Source organism: Carcharhinus amblyrhynchos, chromosome 8 (assembly GCF_965287045.1).
Source record: "Carcharhinus amblyrhynchos chromosome 8, sCarAmb.v2.hapA, whole genome shotgun sequence".
NCBI classification, from domain to species: Eukaryota; Metazoa; Chordata; class Chondrichthyes; order Carcharhiniformes; family Carcharhinidae; genus Carcharhinus; species Carcharhinus amblyrhynchos.
In genome coordinates, this window is record NC_137331.1 from 109,111,741 (window position 1) to 109,127,406 (window position 15,666).

The 15,666-nt window shown below is 38.9% G+C and overlaps 1 protein-coding gene across 11 annotated transcripts in view; it reads left to right on the plus strand.

Annotated features, from left to right (window-relative positions):
• The window catches only part of LOC145346825 (focal adhesion kinase 1), a 572,567-nt gene that overhangs the window by 346,242 nt on the left and 210,659 nt on the right, over window positions 1-15,666 (plus strand). For all 11 annotated transcript variants that reach the window (XM_080194620.1, XM_080194613.1, XM_080194612.1 and 8 more), the window contains 4 exons: window positions 1,778-1,885; window positions 5,132-5,249; window positions 7,769-7,799; window positions 12,581-12,633. In XM_080194620.1, the coding sequence (XP_080050746.1) occupies window positions 1,778-1,885; window positions 5,132-5,249; window positions 7,769-7,799; window positions 12,581-12,633 (310 nt within the window). The remainder of the gene's footprint in view (window positions 1-1,777; window positions 1,886-5,131; window positions 5,250-7,768; window positions 7,800-12,580; window positions 12,634-15,666) is intronic.

Here is a 15,666-nt window from a genome sequence, read left to right on the forward strand (position 1 = left end):
TAATGTACACATCTTTGGATTATGGGAGGAAACTTGAGCACCTAGAGGAAACCCACGCAGACATGGGGAGAATGTGTAAACGCCACACAGACAGTGATCCAAGCCGGAAATTGAACCCAGGTCCCTGATACTGTGAGGCAGTAGTACTTGCCACTGTGCCGCATCTCCTCTCATGATCCTTTCTCCCCAATATTTTGTTCAAAGACCTCACCACCACCTTAGCAATACGACTTGCCAGAACACTGGTCCCAGCACAGATCAGATCCCATTTGGCTTGGTATCTTTTTAGTCACTGCAGTTTTACCAGATCATCCAACTTCCCCTAGTATTCGTGCTGCACCCCATGAGTTGAGTCTCATTTACCCCACACCAATCTTTGAGCCACATATTCATCTTTCTGATTTTACTTTGTGGCAGTTTGCTCAGTGTTCAAATGTTCTGCCTTTTAACTTAGTCCCCAGCTGTTCATGATCCCAAAGCAAAATCTCTTTTTGAGTCCTATCAATGCTGTTGGTACCTAACGTGGATCAGAAAGTCTCCCACAGCAAGTTCCTCTCCAACCCCAAACTGATGTTCCAAACCCTGGCACTGGGCAAGCAACACAGCCATCTGTATTCACACTTGGCTGCAGAGAAAAGTGTCTATCTCTCTGACACCTGAGTGTAGATATGTTTTTCCTGGGTCTCAGTGACGTTCAGGAGCTCTCACATCCTGCAGTCACAACACATTAGCGTTCCAGAATAGAGATATATCGCATTGTAGAGAACTGCTGGCTGTGATTAGTCAGTGGTTCTCTGAGGTCGAATCTCTTATTCCAGAAGGGTTGAAATTAAGCCTTCAGCCTATTAATGGCCAATTGGCTGCAGCCTTCCCCCAACTGGGGCTGGGGAAAACCCTATGCTTTGTAGAATTCAGCCCAAAGTTTTAGATTGAACAATTCTCAAACAATATCACTGAAACGGTAAATTGAGTTGTTATCTCTTCATTGTGTGTAGGAACATGCTCTGTACAAATTACCTGCTGTATTTAAATCCAAGGCCTCCCTTTTTAAAACAAAACACTTTTTCCACTTCACACTTATTGTATTTCCATGATATTAACCCTGTATTATTCATTTTTTATATTGGCAACTCTCCAAGTGGTGGTTTGTCCAAACTTGTGTGTCTAGATTAAATCAAGTGGTTTAGGTTTGGTATCTTTATAATCACTGCAGCTTTACCAGATTGTTTTTTTTTCATTCTCATGTTAATTCTCTTGATATAATTGAGGCTTCTCATATAATCACACATCCATTTATTTATTTATACATAATGCATGTGTTTACATAATAAATGAAAATTTAGTTGTCACATTTCCCATTCAACAACGAGATGGGTGACCTCCCAGACACTGACAATGCTGATCTAAAGCTCTTCAGAGTTTGTAGATTGAGGTTCGTTATGGTATTCAATCTATTTAATTATATTCAATCTTCTAGGAATTATCCACATCTGGAACCTTGACACTTTCAGAATATTGGTAATGAGTCATTGGGCTGCAATCTTCATTTGCACATGAACCTGTCTCTGTCTTCTGATTGCACTTGAGAGCTACCCACATTTTATGATCCAATTTTTTAAAAAAATTTGCAAGAAGCTTTTTTTAATATGAAAAATGTTATTGGCAACAGTATAACATGTAAAACTTTGATACTTCTTGATGGCGTGAAAGGATGTACTATGGTTTGGCCTTTTATTACTGTTGTTATTCATGAAGGAACACTTGTCTTGTTTTACAGCCAACTCACCTGGCTAATTTTAACCAAGTGCAGACCATTCAGTATTCAAACAGTGATGATAAAGACAGGAAAGGAACTTTGCAGTTAAAAATAGCTGGAGCAGCAGAGGTAAGGTCCAAATCAACTTGTGTCAAATGTCAACTTTCTTGAACTTTTTTTGTTTTTGTTTTCTGTTCTTTAAAATGCTTTCATTGAGGTATAGTTTCAGAACAGTAGACCAAACCATCGATAACTAATGTCTTAAGCAATTGGCATTTCAACAAGCATTATATTAATTTTGAATCCTTCTATGGACCAAGACTCCTGATGCAACAGTGGGACTTGACAGAGTGGATGTAGAAATGATGTTTCCTGTAGTTGGAGAACGCTGTTTCAAATTAGGGATCACCCATTTAAGATTGGCACGAGGAAAAATCTTTCTTATTGAACTGGCTCGAGGGACTGTGTGACCTGCTCCTACCCCTGCTCTTCATTTGTAACTTTCTAAAGTTTAAATTTTGTTTGTTAGTGTCACAAGTAGGCTTGCATTAACACTGCAATAAAGTTACTGTGAAAATCCCCTAGTTGCCACACTCCGGCACCTGTTCAGGTACGCTGAGACAGAATTTAGCATGCCCAATGTACATCTTTTGGTCTATGGGAGGAAACTAGAGCACCTGGAGGAAACGCATGCAGACATGGGGAGAATGTGCAGACTTGCACAGACAGTTACTCAAGCCAGGAATTGAACCCACGTCCCTGGCGCTGTGAGGCAGCTGTGCTAACCACTGTGCCATCCAAATAAAAAAAAATTCTTGAGTGAGATAAACATGAACTAAAAGAGGTCAATACTCCAAGATCAGCTGGACAGAATGCATTTCATTTGCCTTCAGTTTCAAATCAGTTCTGTAAAGAGAACCTGTGAATAACAAAAAATTAAAACCATTAGTGATTACTGTGTGATTTTGAAGGAATTCACCAACAGTGCACTTGCACCAGAAACTGTGAAAGGAAGACAACAACAAAACTGATAGTTATATAAGACCTTTAACATCAAAAAACAAAGTTAATTAATTTTATAATTCCTTTGAATGGACCTCAATTGTGTCTGTGTCAAAGACTTTTTCTTCTGTTTTTGGGAGATTCGAAACTTCTGTTAATAACTGAAAACTTTTCAAAATTCTTTCATGGAATGTGAATTTTGTTGGCCAGCATTTGTTGTCCAACTAAGTTGCCCTCGAGAAGGTGGTAGTGAACCACTTCCTTGAATTGCTAACTGAGTGGCTTGTTGGCCATTTTGAAGGGCAGTGTGAGTCAACCCTATTGGGTATGGAGTCACATGTAGGCCAAACCAGGTAAGAATGACAGATTTCCTTCCCTAAAGGGCATTAATGAAGGTGGGTTTTTATGACAATGGATGGTAGTTTCATGGCACCATCACTGAGACTAGCTTTCAATTCCAAAGGCTTGTTTTCTCAGAACTTCAGATGAAAATATGATTGAGATCTCAAAGTAGCAATGTATCCTGAAATCCAACTTTATTTTAAATTATGAAGCAAAATTGTTGTTTTCAGTTACAGTGAGTGGAATTTTGCATTTTCTGCACTGGCTGAGATAAGAAAACTGGTGTGTAGCTCACTAACTGCATATCTGGTTTTTCACGCTAATAATTGATCACTCTGTGCAGAATAAATATGCAAGTTCATGTTGGCAGGGCCAGAAAAAGCTCCCCTCCCCCCTCTGTGTTCCTTCCAACTGGCTCCCATTTTCAAAAACTTGTTATAAACTTCGCTGACGTGACATCATGTTGGCGAAGGAGGGTGATCCCCATGTATGTGGAACATACAAGGGGGAAGCCCTAAACAAGTTTCCCAACCTTTCTGGGCAGGGTATCACTGACAAGAGGTAGGGGCAATCAGAAAATGAGATTTCACCGGCGTGATCCTTGTTTTCCCAACACTCACAATGTTTTGTGCTCACATTTCTGTTTGCACTCGTGGCAACTATTTTGTTTGTGTTGTCAGCTTTTTTGGAGGCTGCATCAAGCTTCTGGAAGTTATCCATCAACTTTTCCAAGTTGGCGTGTATGGTGCTGGGTCATATACTTCCAGATTCTTTTGTAAAATACATACTCCTTTAGTGAATGGAAGAAGTGGAAATTTTCTTAGATTCTTATCGCTGATGTATAATAGTGATGAACATTTTATTAAATCACTGAAACGTATATACATTTAAGGATTGAAATTTTTATATCCATTTTCGGTCTGTAACTAGTGATGCATTTACAGCACATACCCGAACTGCGAACCCCGATGTTAGTCTCAAATTGGCCAACTCTCCCATGTGGCCTGAGCCAATTTTCCCACTAGCACTGACTCTAGATGTCACGATTGCATTGGAGCAGGTTCTCCAAGTTCCACAAGATATTAAATAAAAAGTAATTACTTTTTGGTTTGGAGCAGCTTGTTAGGCAGCAGAAATCCCATTGACAGTAGAGTGGAGCAGGCAGAATGCCTCCTTTTTAACTTGGTGTCAATTCCTTTGGCAGAGGGGTCTTTAAACAGATGTTAAGCCCCTTATTAGCATAAAAGAGGTCCTGTTAAGTTGGTCATCGAGGTGCTTGAAAATTAGCTTGAAGTGAAAGTGGTTTTGCCATATTTCAGGTATCCTTGGGGGGCATGGCCCTGGGACATTGGTAATTCTTTGCACCCCTGTTCTTCCACTGGAAAACAAACACAAGAAATGATTTCCACCTCTGGTGTCTCAATATCACTGTATTGTGGACCCATCGTATACTCATTCAGAATCGTATATTTGGAATTTTAATAGTGTTCTTTCAAATATCCTATGCTTTTTTTAATAGTTTAGCAACGTACATAAATGTGTGTAATTGGTTTGTGTTTCAGAGCTGGTTGCCCCAGTAATCTGCAAGACAGTTCATTTGAGGAAGCCTTAATTGACATTATTCCTATATCCCAATTGTTGATTTTGTGCTGCATATTTTATGTTACTCCACTGCAAGTAACTGTCTTTTTTGCATAAACAAAAGTGGTTAGTTTCCTGTTTGATCTTCAAAATTACCCTCTTCCACTAAATTTCCTCCTTCTAACACTATTTGCTATCTGTCTTCTTAAACTCAAACTGTAACTTGTTTTTCGTTTTATATGTTTCTTCTTTGTCAGGTCTTTAAGTCTGAGTTGGCCAATGACTTATATACAAGAGGCAAAAACTACAGTTGGAGAAGTCTCCTTTCTCATTGAGTGTTCGTGATGATGTATTGACCCTTGACATCTTGTTTAGAATGGGACTGAATGTCCTGATGGGAACTGACAGCTGGGCCAAGTTATGGCAATAATGTTACATTCTTATTTTCAGCCTTTGACAATAACCACTCCATCACTGAACATCGCAGAGAACATGGCAGACTTGATAGATGGCTATTGTCGCCTAGTGAATGGAATCATGCAGTCATTTATTATTAGGTCCCAGAAAGGTAGGTTTTGGTTTCCTACAAAGTTCTTATTTTTTTTAAAGCTAATATTGGTTACATGTGCCATCTGGCTGCTATACTTCAGATTTCAATGAAAATCTTTGATGTTTAGTAACGGTCTTTTCTCATGAAAAGCTAAAATTAAGGAACATGTTGAAGACTTTTTTACAGAAACATGCATCGAACTGGAAATATGTTTTAGTAAAACTTAATTGCATATATCTCTGATGCCAGAGATGCATTCTAAGTTATATGTCTTTGCTTCTCATGTTGACTTCTAGAAAAACAAATGATTCTTCATTTTTCAGCATAGTTGCTGATGCTGCTTCACTCTGCCATTTTGCAGCTATCAATTTCCAGTTTGTTGTCCAAGATAGTCAGAGTATTTGCTCGGTACTGCAGGCAAACAGAGAACATGCATTCATATTACTTATATATTTTCAGGCTTTCGCTAATAGCTGCACATGTAATGAATTATCTTTAGTTGATCTGCCATTGCTACTGTTATATGAACAAATGTTGAACTGAATTGCTTGCATGGTACAGGTTAAATAGAAATGATCAATTGATCTATTTCCATGCCATTGATGAACAGTGATAGTATGGTGAATAAAGGTAACTTGATCTCTGAGAAATGAAAAATGTTTTCAAATGTTTAAGTGATTGATGGGGAACCTGCAAGTGGTGGTGTTTCCATATGCATGCTGCCCTTGGTAGAGATCATGGGTTTGGAAGGTGTGGCAGCCTTGTCGAGTTGTGACTTTAGCACTGTATGTTGGTGGTGGAGGGGATGCCGGTTAAGTGGGCTGCTTTGTTGTGGATAGTGTTGAATTTTAAGCGTACTTTTTATGAAATGTGGACTTTGCTGGCTTGATTAACATTTATTGCCCATCCCTAAATGTCCTTGAGAAAGTAGTGGTGAACGATTGCCTTGAGCCGATGCTGTCCAGGTGGTGTAGGTACTCCCACAGCACTGTTAGGAACGGATGTGCTTTTAATCCCCATTGATTTCAGTTTTGCTGAGCTTTCTGGTATAAGCCTCACTCAAATGCTTCTTTGATGTAACCTTTGTTTTGGAATTCAGTTCTTTTCGGTTTGGGCCAAGGATGTAGTGGAGTCTGAGGCTGAGTGTCCTCGTGTCATTAGGGATAGGATGTCCATAGAGCCTCACCCTCTGTTTGCTTCTTGTGTATCTATTACTATTCTCTAAAATTGAAGCTTATTCAAATGCTACAAAAGAAATTCCTTTGCACCATCTTCAACATAGATTCTCATAAAGACTTGCTGAATATTTCTAATAGGTCTCAGCACAGTTTTAAATGTTGGTAACAAAGAGTCTGAATGATGATTGATACAACATAGAACAATTTCCTGATGTGAGTAGTTTCTTTTAGATAAGTTTTGATATTTTTGGACTAGAAATTCACTCTCCTGGTACTTCTTGGAGAATGAGTAACACCATGACTATGGTTTTACTGCTCAGAAACAACAGCTGGCTGCTCCTTCGTCAGGTAAGGAACAGCGCTCCAAAAGCTAGTGGCGTTTGCCACCAAATAAACCTGTTGGACTTTAACCTGGTGTTGTGAGACTTCTTACTGTGCTTAACCCAGTCCAACACCAGCATCTCCACATCATGACTATCATTGGCAGTTCAAGAAGACAGGTGACTACCATTTTCTCAAGGGCAATTAGAGATGGGCAGTAAATGCTGGCTTTCCCATATATAGCATATCCTATGGATAAATATATATATTTTAATGTCTATCAATAACAGCTTATTGGTTATTACTTGCTCAGCACCAAATTGGAAAACAAGATGAAAGCAAAACTCTTGAGCCAACCATTTTGTTTTAATGTGGCTCCTTCATTGCTCTGTGTCATTGGGATGACCCTGCTTACTACTATGATTCCTTTTTCATCTTCTGTGTGAAGAGAGTGAAAGAATGAAGACCAGCTTCGTTGACATCCCAGAGTCAGACAGATGGGGAATTCAAAGACTGAAATGCACGCAGAACAGCAAATCTGCTTATAATTGTCAAGGTGTGGTGGGTGCATATGATGGTCGGGCATAATTAGGAGAGACAGCAATATTGGCAAACTAATAGCCTATTCTATTCCTCTGATATTGTGAAGTGGTACCTTCAACCTTCTGTAGTAGGTTATGTAATTAAAAATTGTGTGATGGAATTTTAGTTAGAACTGGTCTTCTTTATGGAGCTAGGAATGAGTTAACATTAAACTAAAAAATAATGGAAAGAGTTTTATAATTAACAAATTCACGCTTCAGAAGTTTGGATTAATCCATGGTTATGTTCTGTTCATGGCTTCAGCTGCAATGGTATATTTATTGCTTAGTTTGAATATCCAGGTGGTTTCAATTTTTTTGGATTGATATACATCATTTACACATGATTCACGGAATTCTTGTTTCCATAATTTACAGCTTTAAAACAGTATGTAGTAATAGGAAAGAATCTGTTGATAATCTGCTTAAATTTGTTGTTTGTTTTTTGTTCTTGCAGAAGGAGAGCGAGCCTTGCCTTCCTTACCCAAGTAAGTAAACATAGTTTCTTGTAATTAGCAGTGCATAATTTAAGCTAAATTGTACTTGAACAATAATTAGTGGTTTTTTTTCATTTTCACTATAAGGAATAATTTTTTTTAGACCAAAGGGGTAAAATGTCAAATCATAGAATAGTTACATCGCAGAAGGAAACCATTTTGCCCTTTGTGTCCATGTTAGCCCCCTGCAAGGGCAACTCAGCCAGTCCTATTCTCCCTCCCTCTGCCTGTAACCCTGCAATTTTTCTTCTCTTCAGATAATTATTCACTTTGATTTTTAAGGCCACAGCTGAATCTGCATCCACCACAGGTTCATCAGAGCATTATAGATATTAACCATTTGCTGTGGGGGAAAAAGCTTTTCCTTATGTCACCTTTGGTTCTTTTGCCACTCACCCTAAATCTGGGTCCTATGGTTCTCCACCCTCCTGTCAGTGGAAACTATCTACTCCCTATCTACTCTGTCTGAATTTTGGCGATAGCGATCAAATCTCAACATTCTCTTCAAGGACAACAGCCTCATCTATCCATGTGACTGATGTTCCTCATCCCTGGAGATGTTCTCTTAAATCTTTTCTGCACCATCTCCATAATGTCTTTATATCCTTCCTCAAGTATGATGTCCACAACTGGACACACTACTCGACTTAAAGCCAAGTCAGTGTTTTATGAACGTTTACCATAACCTCCTTGCATTTGTACTCTATGCCTTTATTTATAAAGCCCAGGATTTGACCATGTCATGTTACACTGTCGATGTGCCTTGCCACCTTCTATCATTTGTGCAAGTATACCCATAAGTCCCATTGCACCTTCACCCTTTTGGAATTGTATATTGCTTCTTGTCATTCTTCCTATCAAAATATTTCATTTGACACCTCTCTGCAGTAAATTCCACATGCCCACCCATTCCACCAGTGTGTCTCTGTCCACCTGAAGTCAACCACTGTCCTACTCACAGTTCACAATGCTTCCAAGTTTTGTGTCATCTGCAAATGTTGAAACTGTTGCACTGCACACTGAAATCTAAGTCATTAGCATGGATCCAAAAAAACAGTCATCCTGGTACTGACCATTGGGGAAGTTGCACGAAGATGCAGATGGAGATGGAGTGCAGCAAGACCAAGTGCTTAACCCCAGGAATTTAGGAAGAACATAAGAACATAAGAAATAAGTGAGGGAGTTCATCGGGTGCATGGTGGTTGTATATCCAAAAGTATGGTGAACTGTAAGAAATCTCTCAACACCAGGTTAAAGTCCCAACAGATTTATTTGGTAGCGCAAGCCATAAGCTTTCAGAGCAGAGCTTACCCCAGTCCAATGCCGGCATCTCCACAGCATGGTGAACTGACCACTGGGTCATGGCCCCAGAGTGATTGCTTACATTATTTGTTGTTGAAGTTCTCTTGCTTTGTGACTGCCCATTCCACCAGTTTGTCTTTTGAAGTCTGCCCTGTCTACCTCACTGTTTACCATGCTTCCAAGTTTCCTGTCATCTCCAATTTGAAATTATGCCTTAGGATCCCAAGTTCAAGTAATTAATGTACTTGCACTGAACCCTGAGGAACATCATTTCTTAACTCCCCCAGTTCAGAAGCAGCCATTCACAGCTTTCTTTCCCATCAATTTTGTATCCATGCTGTTGTGGCATCTTTTATTCTATATATACAGTAGTTACTTTTACTTTTTATACTCTCTTAATTCAATCTTTTTTCCCCTTTCATTATATTACAATACAGTCGATATTGCTGCATTGCAGTATAAAATAGGCACCTGTATTTTTGTAAAAAGAAAATCCAACTCAGGGCAACGATTTCTGCAATTTCTGAGATTTATGTTAGTACTGAACAAAGCGGACATGGTAGAGTAACCTATCCATGCTAAACTATTTTATAAGAACATAAGAAATAGGAGCAGGAGTAGGCCATCTGGCCCTTCGAGCCTGCTCCGCCATTCAATAAGATCATGGCTGATCTGTCGTGGCTCAGTTCCACATTCCCGCCCTCTCCCCATAACCCTTAATCCCCTCTCTTATCAAAAACCCATCAACCCGCTTCTTAAAAATATTTAGCGAGGTAGCCTCCACCACTTCAACGGGCAGAGAATTCCAGAGATTCACCACCCTTTGAGTGAAGAAGTTCTTCCTCAACTCCGTTCTAAACCGCCCCTCCTTTATCTTGAGGCTATGCCCCCTAGTCCTACTGTCCTTTCTGAGCGGGAAGAGCCTCTCCACCTCTATGCTATCCATCCCATTCATCATCTTATACGTCTCAATGAGATCTCCCCTCATTCTTCTAAACTCTAACGAGTACAAGCCTAGTTTATTCAGCCTCTCCTCATAGCTCAACCCCCTCAACTCTGGCATCAGCCTAGTAAACCTCCTCTGCACTCCCTCCAAGGCCAAAATATCCTTGCGTAAGTACGGCGCCCAAAACTGCACACAGTACTCCAGCTGCGGCCTCACCAATGCCCTATACAGCCGCAGCAAGACCTCCCTACTTTTATATTCAATCCCCCTCGCTATGAAGGCCAGCATCCCATTAGCCTTCCTGAACACCTGCTGCACCTGCAGGCTGGGTTTTGCGACTCATGCACAAGGACCCCGAGGTCCCTCTGCACCGTCGCCTGCTGCAGTTTTTCTCCACGTAAGCAATAATCCTTCCTACCATTATTCCTACCAAAATGTACCACCTCGCACTTGCCAACATTAAATTCCATTTGTCAGTTCCTGGCCCATTCGCCCAGCCTATCTAGATCCTTCTGCAGACTCTCCACACCCTCTGCACAATTTGCCTTTCCATCAATCTTGGTGTCATCAGCAAATTGTCTGGAGACAATTTGTTATTTTAATAGCCCATTATGTGATGTTGAAATAATGGTGAGGTTAATGGTGCTCTTTGTTATTTTATAATATGTTACCTTAACCTCAGGCACTGACAGATACCTGATTAAACATAGAAATCAAAAAGTTCCCGTCTCGGTGTGCTACTGACTCACGATTGAAATGTGTTAAATATAATGAAGTTGTTATACTTAATTGGTAGGCATGAACTTAACTTGCTGCTAGAAATTAGAGCTATCTGAGGTGACGCAAGGAGTTGTTTAGGAACTAGTTACCAACTGTGCATATTCAATTAAACCTGGATTAGCTGTCAGAGATTCTTTTAACCATGTGTGAATTGTTAATTACTGCTATGGAGTATTTGTCCCTGAAAATTAACTCATTTTTGGGATCTCATTCCTTCAGAATGTAACTGGATATTATAAAAGTATGAAATTTGAAGTTAAACTCTATTTTAATTTCCCTTCTGTCTGTCTTCTCGCTCTTGATCCGATCTTTCTTTGCCTCTCATTATTTCTCTTTCAATATTTTACTTAACATTAACTTGACACATCATACAGTTCCCTCGCAGTCCTTGTGATGTGCATTTCACAGTAGTTCAGATTGGTTAAAGAGACATGGAGTTGCTTGTCATTTTTGGTTTGGTCCAAGCTGTCTGATTTCCCTCACTGTTCCCACTTACAGTGCAGGATTATGAAGATTAAACAGTAAAGGGCAAGTATAACTAATGGCAAAAACTGTTAACTCATTCCTGTAGCAAGTTTTGGCCCACTGTTAGTTTTCAGCTTGCTCCAATCCTATTTTAGTCCAATATGCCCATTTTCACTTGGAGCTGTTGTAAAGCAAACACATAAACTGGACTTTGCTAAGTTGGAGATGGGCTGAAATCTTTTAACAATTCTTTGTTTACTTTAGACAGTCAAGAAGTAATGATGTGACTATAAGGATAAAAGTTTATTTCATATTGCATGAATTAAATTGTTCGTCTTTTTGTCCCATTGCGGGTCTATTCATGCCATTTTGCCTTAAAATCCACGTTTAAAAGCGAGCCAATGTGGAGTTTGGTTTAAAATGCTGCATATTTTAAACTCTTAAGTTTGGAGGAATATGCAATTAGGCTCAGTTCTTTTGATCACAAATTTCACTGCTAGTATTACCCTGAATTGTCCATTGTTTTTAAAACAGCTTGCAATTATTTATGTTGTATTTTTAAGGTAGGAAAATACCCCAAGGTACTTCATACAAGCATGGGTTGGTCGGGAGGGTGCGGAAACAGGTGTTTGAAAATTTATTCAGAGCAGTGAGTTTTAGGAAGGCCTTGAAAGAAAATAGGGAAATAGAGAAGCTAACCATTCAGACAATAATTTCAGATCGGATTTGGCTGTTCATTATGGTTTCTGTGCTTGTTCGTTTTCACTCCTGTCAATGCACACGAGCACCAACTGGTTACTATTATTGCAATGTGAGGAACTTTGGAGAGTGGATTATACTTCCTATTTGGCTTTTAAATGGCAGGATCAACATTTTGTCTGTTCACAGTGCAAACTAATGATCCTCAGTCAATCATTTTCTGTAGATTTTTTCCACTTGCATTTAGAATATATATGATAGAGTCAGAGTTTTGTATAAGTTGTAATGCTTGCCTGCAGATCGGAAATTCAGTTTACACCATATCTGACACCAATGTGTTAAGCTTTAACTTAAATATGTTGAATTTCTGTGTTTGCTGCAATACACATGGCACATTCTCTTCATCCACCCTCCAAAGCTTTCATATAGTAGCTCCTATTCATAGCAATCTCCCTGTGCCAGAAAGGGAATGGTACAACCTGCTAATTATTGCAGGCAGCCATTGGGTAGAAGGAATGAATTCATAGGAGACATTTCAGAAAATGTATAACATTCAGCATCTTGCACATTCATTCTTCAGGTTGTCAAACAGTGAAAAACAGGGATTGAGGACTCGGACCGTCTCAGTCTCAGGTAGGATTTTCTGGGATTAAGAAAATGTTTTTACTTTCTAAAACCCTCAAATTGATTGGGAAATAGTGACCTATGCAGAAGGAACAATTGTATATTTTCCTTCTAAGTGTTTATTGGTTGTTCAAAGTAGATCTTTTGCATTTTTGAACTTGAGGACTTTTAGAGTTGCATACTTCCAGTTCCAAGTCATAATTGTTTGTTGTTTTTATAACATAGGCTCTTTATTCTGCTTTTTAAATCCACACTTAAGCAGTTCGGTATTTTATGCTTTTAAAATTCACAAACATACATTGATTATTAATTATAATTTACCAGTTCTAATTGACAATCCAGTGATGACAGTATTATGTTAACACATATTCTCATTGATTATAGCAGGAGACTTGTAAATGAGTGAAGGAATCCTCAATGCATTATTAATATTATTCTGTGCTTATTTTAAATACATTCTTGAAGACTGCATATGTCAACTTCTAAGTGTTAATCAATTGCAATTATCTTATTTTCCTTGAAATCATCACATTTATCAAATGTGGAATGTGGAGTAATAAATTCAAAAAGCAGTTAAAGTATGTTTGGCAATGGTCTCTTGGTATTATCGCCTGACAATTAATCCAGAAACTCAGCTAATGTTCTGGGGTTCTGGGTTTGAATCCTGCCACGGCAGATGATGGAACTTAAATTCAATAAAAATATCTCTGCAATGGCGAGGCTGGAAAATCCTAGCGTGGGATTTCCTTGCCTGCAATTTGGTTAGTTGAGGAAGGTTAGTGCAGTGAGTCCTTTGGGGGGAGTTGGTACAGTGATTAGCACTACTGCCTCACAGTGCCAAAGACCCGGGTTTGATTCCCAGCTTGGGTCATTGTCTATGTGGAGTTTGCATGTTCTCCCCGTGTCTGCGTGTGTTTCCTCTGGGTGCTCAGGTTTCCTTCCACATTCCAAAGATGTGTGGGTTAAGTTAAATTGCCACTTAGTCTCAGGGAAACCAGTAGGGTAAATACATGGGGTTATGGGGATGGGGCCTGGGTGTTCGGTGTAGACCCGATGGGCCGAATGGCCTCCTTCTGCACCAAAGAGATTCTGTGAATAGTGAAATCAAAATTTGCAGCCTGCAGTGAGTAAAAAAATGGCTGTCATTGTACAATGTTTCATATTAGGCTTTCATTGTATAATGTTACATTTCGTACAAAAATATAACTTTTGAACAATAACTAGTAAATTTTTCAAGTTTGTCAACACTTGCATGTTTGTACTCATTTTACCAGCTGTTTATCTTTGTTTGCTGTTGTGAAATTGTTGCAGTGTTTAATTCTGCTTCACTGATTTCGGCCTTGTTAGAATGGCTGAATGAATACCCATGCAATTATGATGTGGAAAACTGCATTGATCATAATTTAACTGCTTGCTGCTTTAGAGTGACTGAGTTCTCACAATGGCTGGAGTCAATAAGCCACAGGCTATATTAGCTCTGTTGAATAGTAATCAACATGAAAAGTATTCTTTTGAATGTTGCTGGGCTCAATCCTACGTTCAGGTCGATCGCAAATGAATGCTAAATGCCAGGCTACTGAGGACAAATAGAAGTTTATTGAAATTTCAGCCGAGGCACAGAGTGCACTGTGTGTTGTGACCTCAGTGTTAAAATGATGATGAGGCCTAGTGTTGGATGTGAAAGGACTTTTTGTATAGGAATTTCTTTCAGATTTGTACCGTAGGATTTCCGCAGGAGAAGGTACTAAATCTCAACTGTTTTAGCCCATGTCATTGATACTATGCCAAGCTAAGGCAAAATATAATTAACAAATCATAAACTCATTGATCAGTTTATCAATTTTTCTTGTCAATGATTTCACAAGTAGCTGCTGTATTCTTAGAGACTCCTGTCACATTAAAAAGGTACCTTAAACTCTATTGAATTATGTTTAGTAATATTTTACTGGGACCATTCTGAAAGGCTTTTGCCTTTACAGAAGTTGTTGCAAATTTGAAGATCTGATGAGTAAGGTACAAGCTTTCAATCGTTGCAATATTGGTATGACTAACTGAATCAAGAGCAGATGTGATTAATGCCAAGAAACATGCATTTTTGTATCACTTTTCTTTCTTTGAAATGTTTTTTTTAAATAGCTCAATAGACACTGACTCTTTGACCCATTTGAGCAATAAGAAGACTTGAGCGATAATTCAATCTTTAGGAAATTCTTCACATCTTTAACTGTTCCGTGGTATTATGAGTATCTAGCCACATCAATACCAATGTGTCATTATACGTCATTGAATCATGCAGCACAGAAGAAGGCCATTTAGCCGAGTGTGACTAGATTATAGTCTAGTCACATCTAGTCTGTCTATCTATCTGATTGGATTATAGTCACACTAGACTAGATTATAACTTGTGAATAAAAATAAATCTTTTCACACTTTGCTTGGCTTTTTTTGCCAATTACCTTAATTCTGTGCCTTTTGGTTACTTTCTTTCCTGCCAGCAGAAACAGTTCCTCCTTATTTACGCAAAATCTATCAGAAATTGAAATACTTCTACTAAATTGTGTTTCAACCTTTTTAAACTAAAAACAATCCCAGGTTCTTTATTATTTGCATAACTGCAATCCACATTCTTGGTAGCATTCTACTAAATCTCACCTGCATCCTCTCCAAGGTCTTAATATCCTTCTCAAAGTGTGATGCCCAGAATTAGATGCAATCCTCTAAAAAGCCACTTTGCTTTTGATCTCAGTGCCTTGATTTAAGAAGCCACAGATCCAGTTAGCTTCAGCCTCGTCCAATTATTCTGCCAGTTTGCCTGTTGTATAAAATGGCGATTGGCTTCGCATTCTGTTAGTAATTCATTTAGTGATATTATGAGCATAATGTTATGCTAACTAGCATTGGCAGACTGTCCATCGAATGACGCTCCCTAAATTGTAATGGCATTACTTAATATTCACATAGGATGGCGCTGTAGTCGCACACTTCGTGGCAGAAAAATGACATCTTCCAGAAAGTAAGTAAAGGCAAGTTTGTTATTTTCAC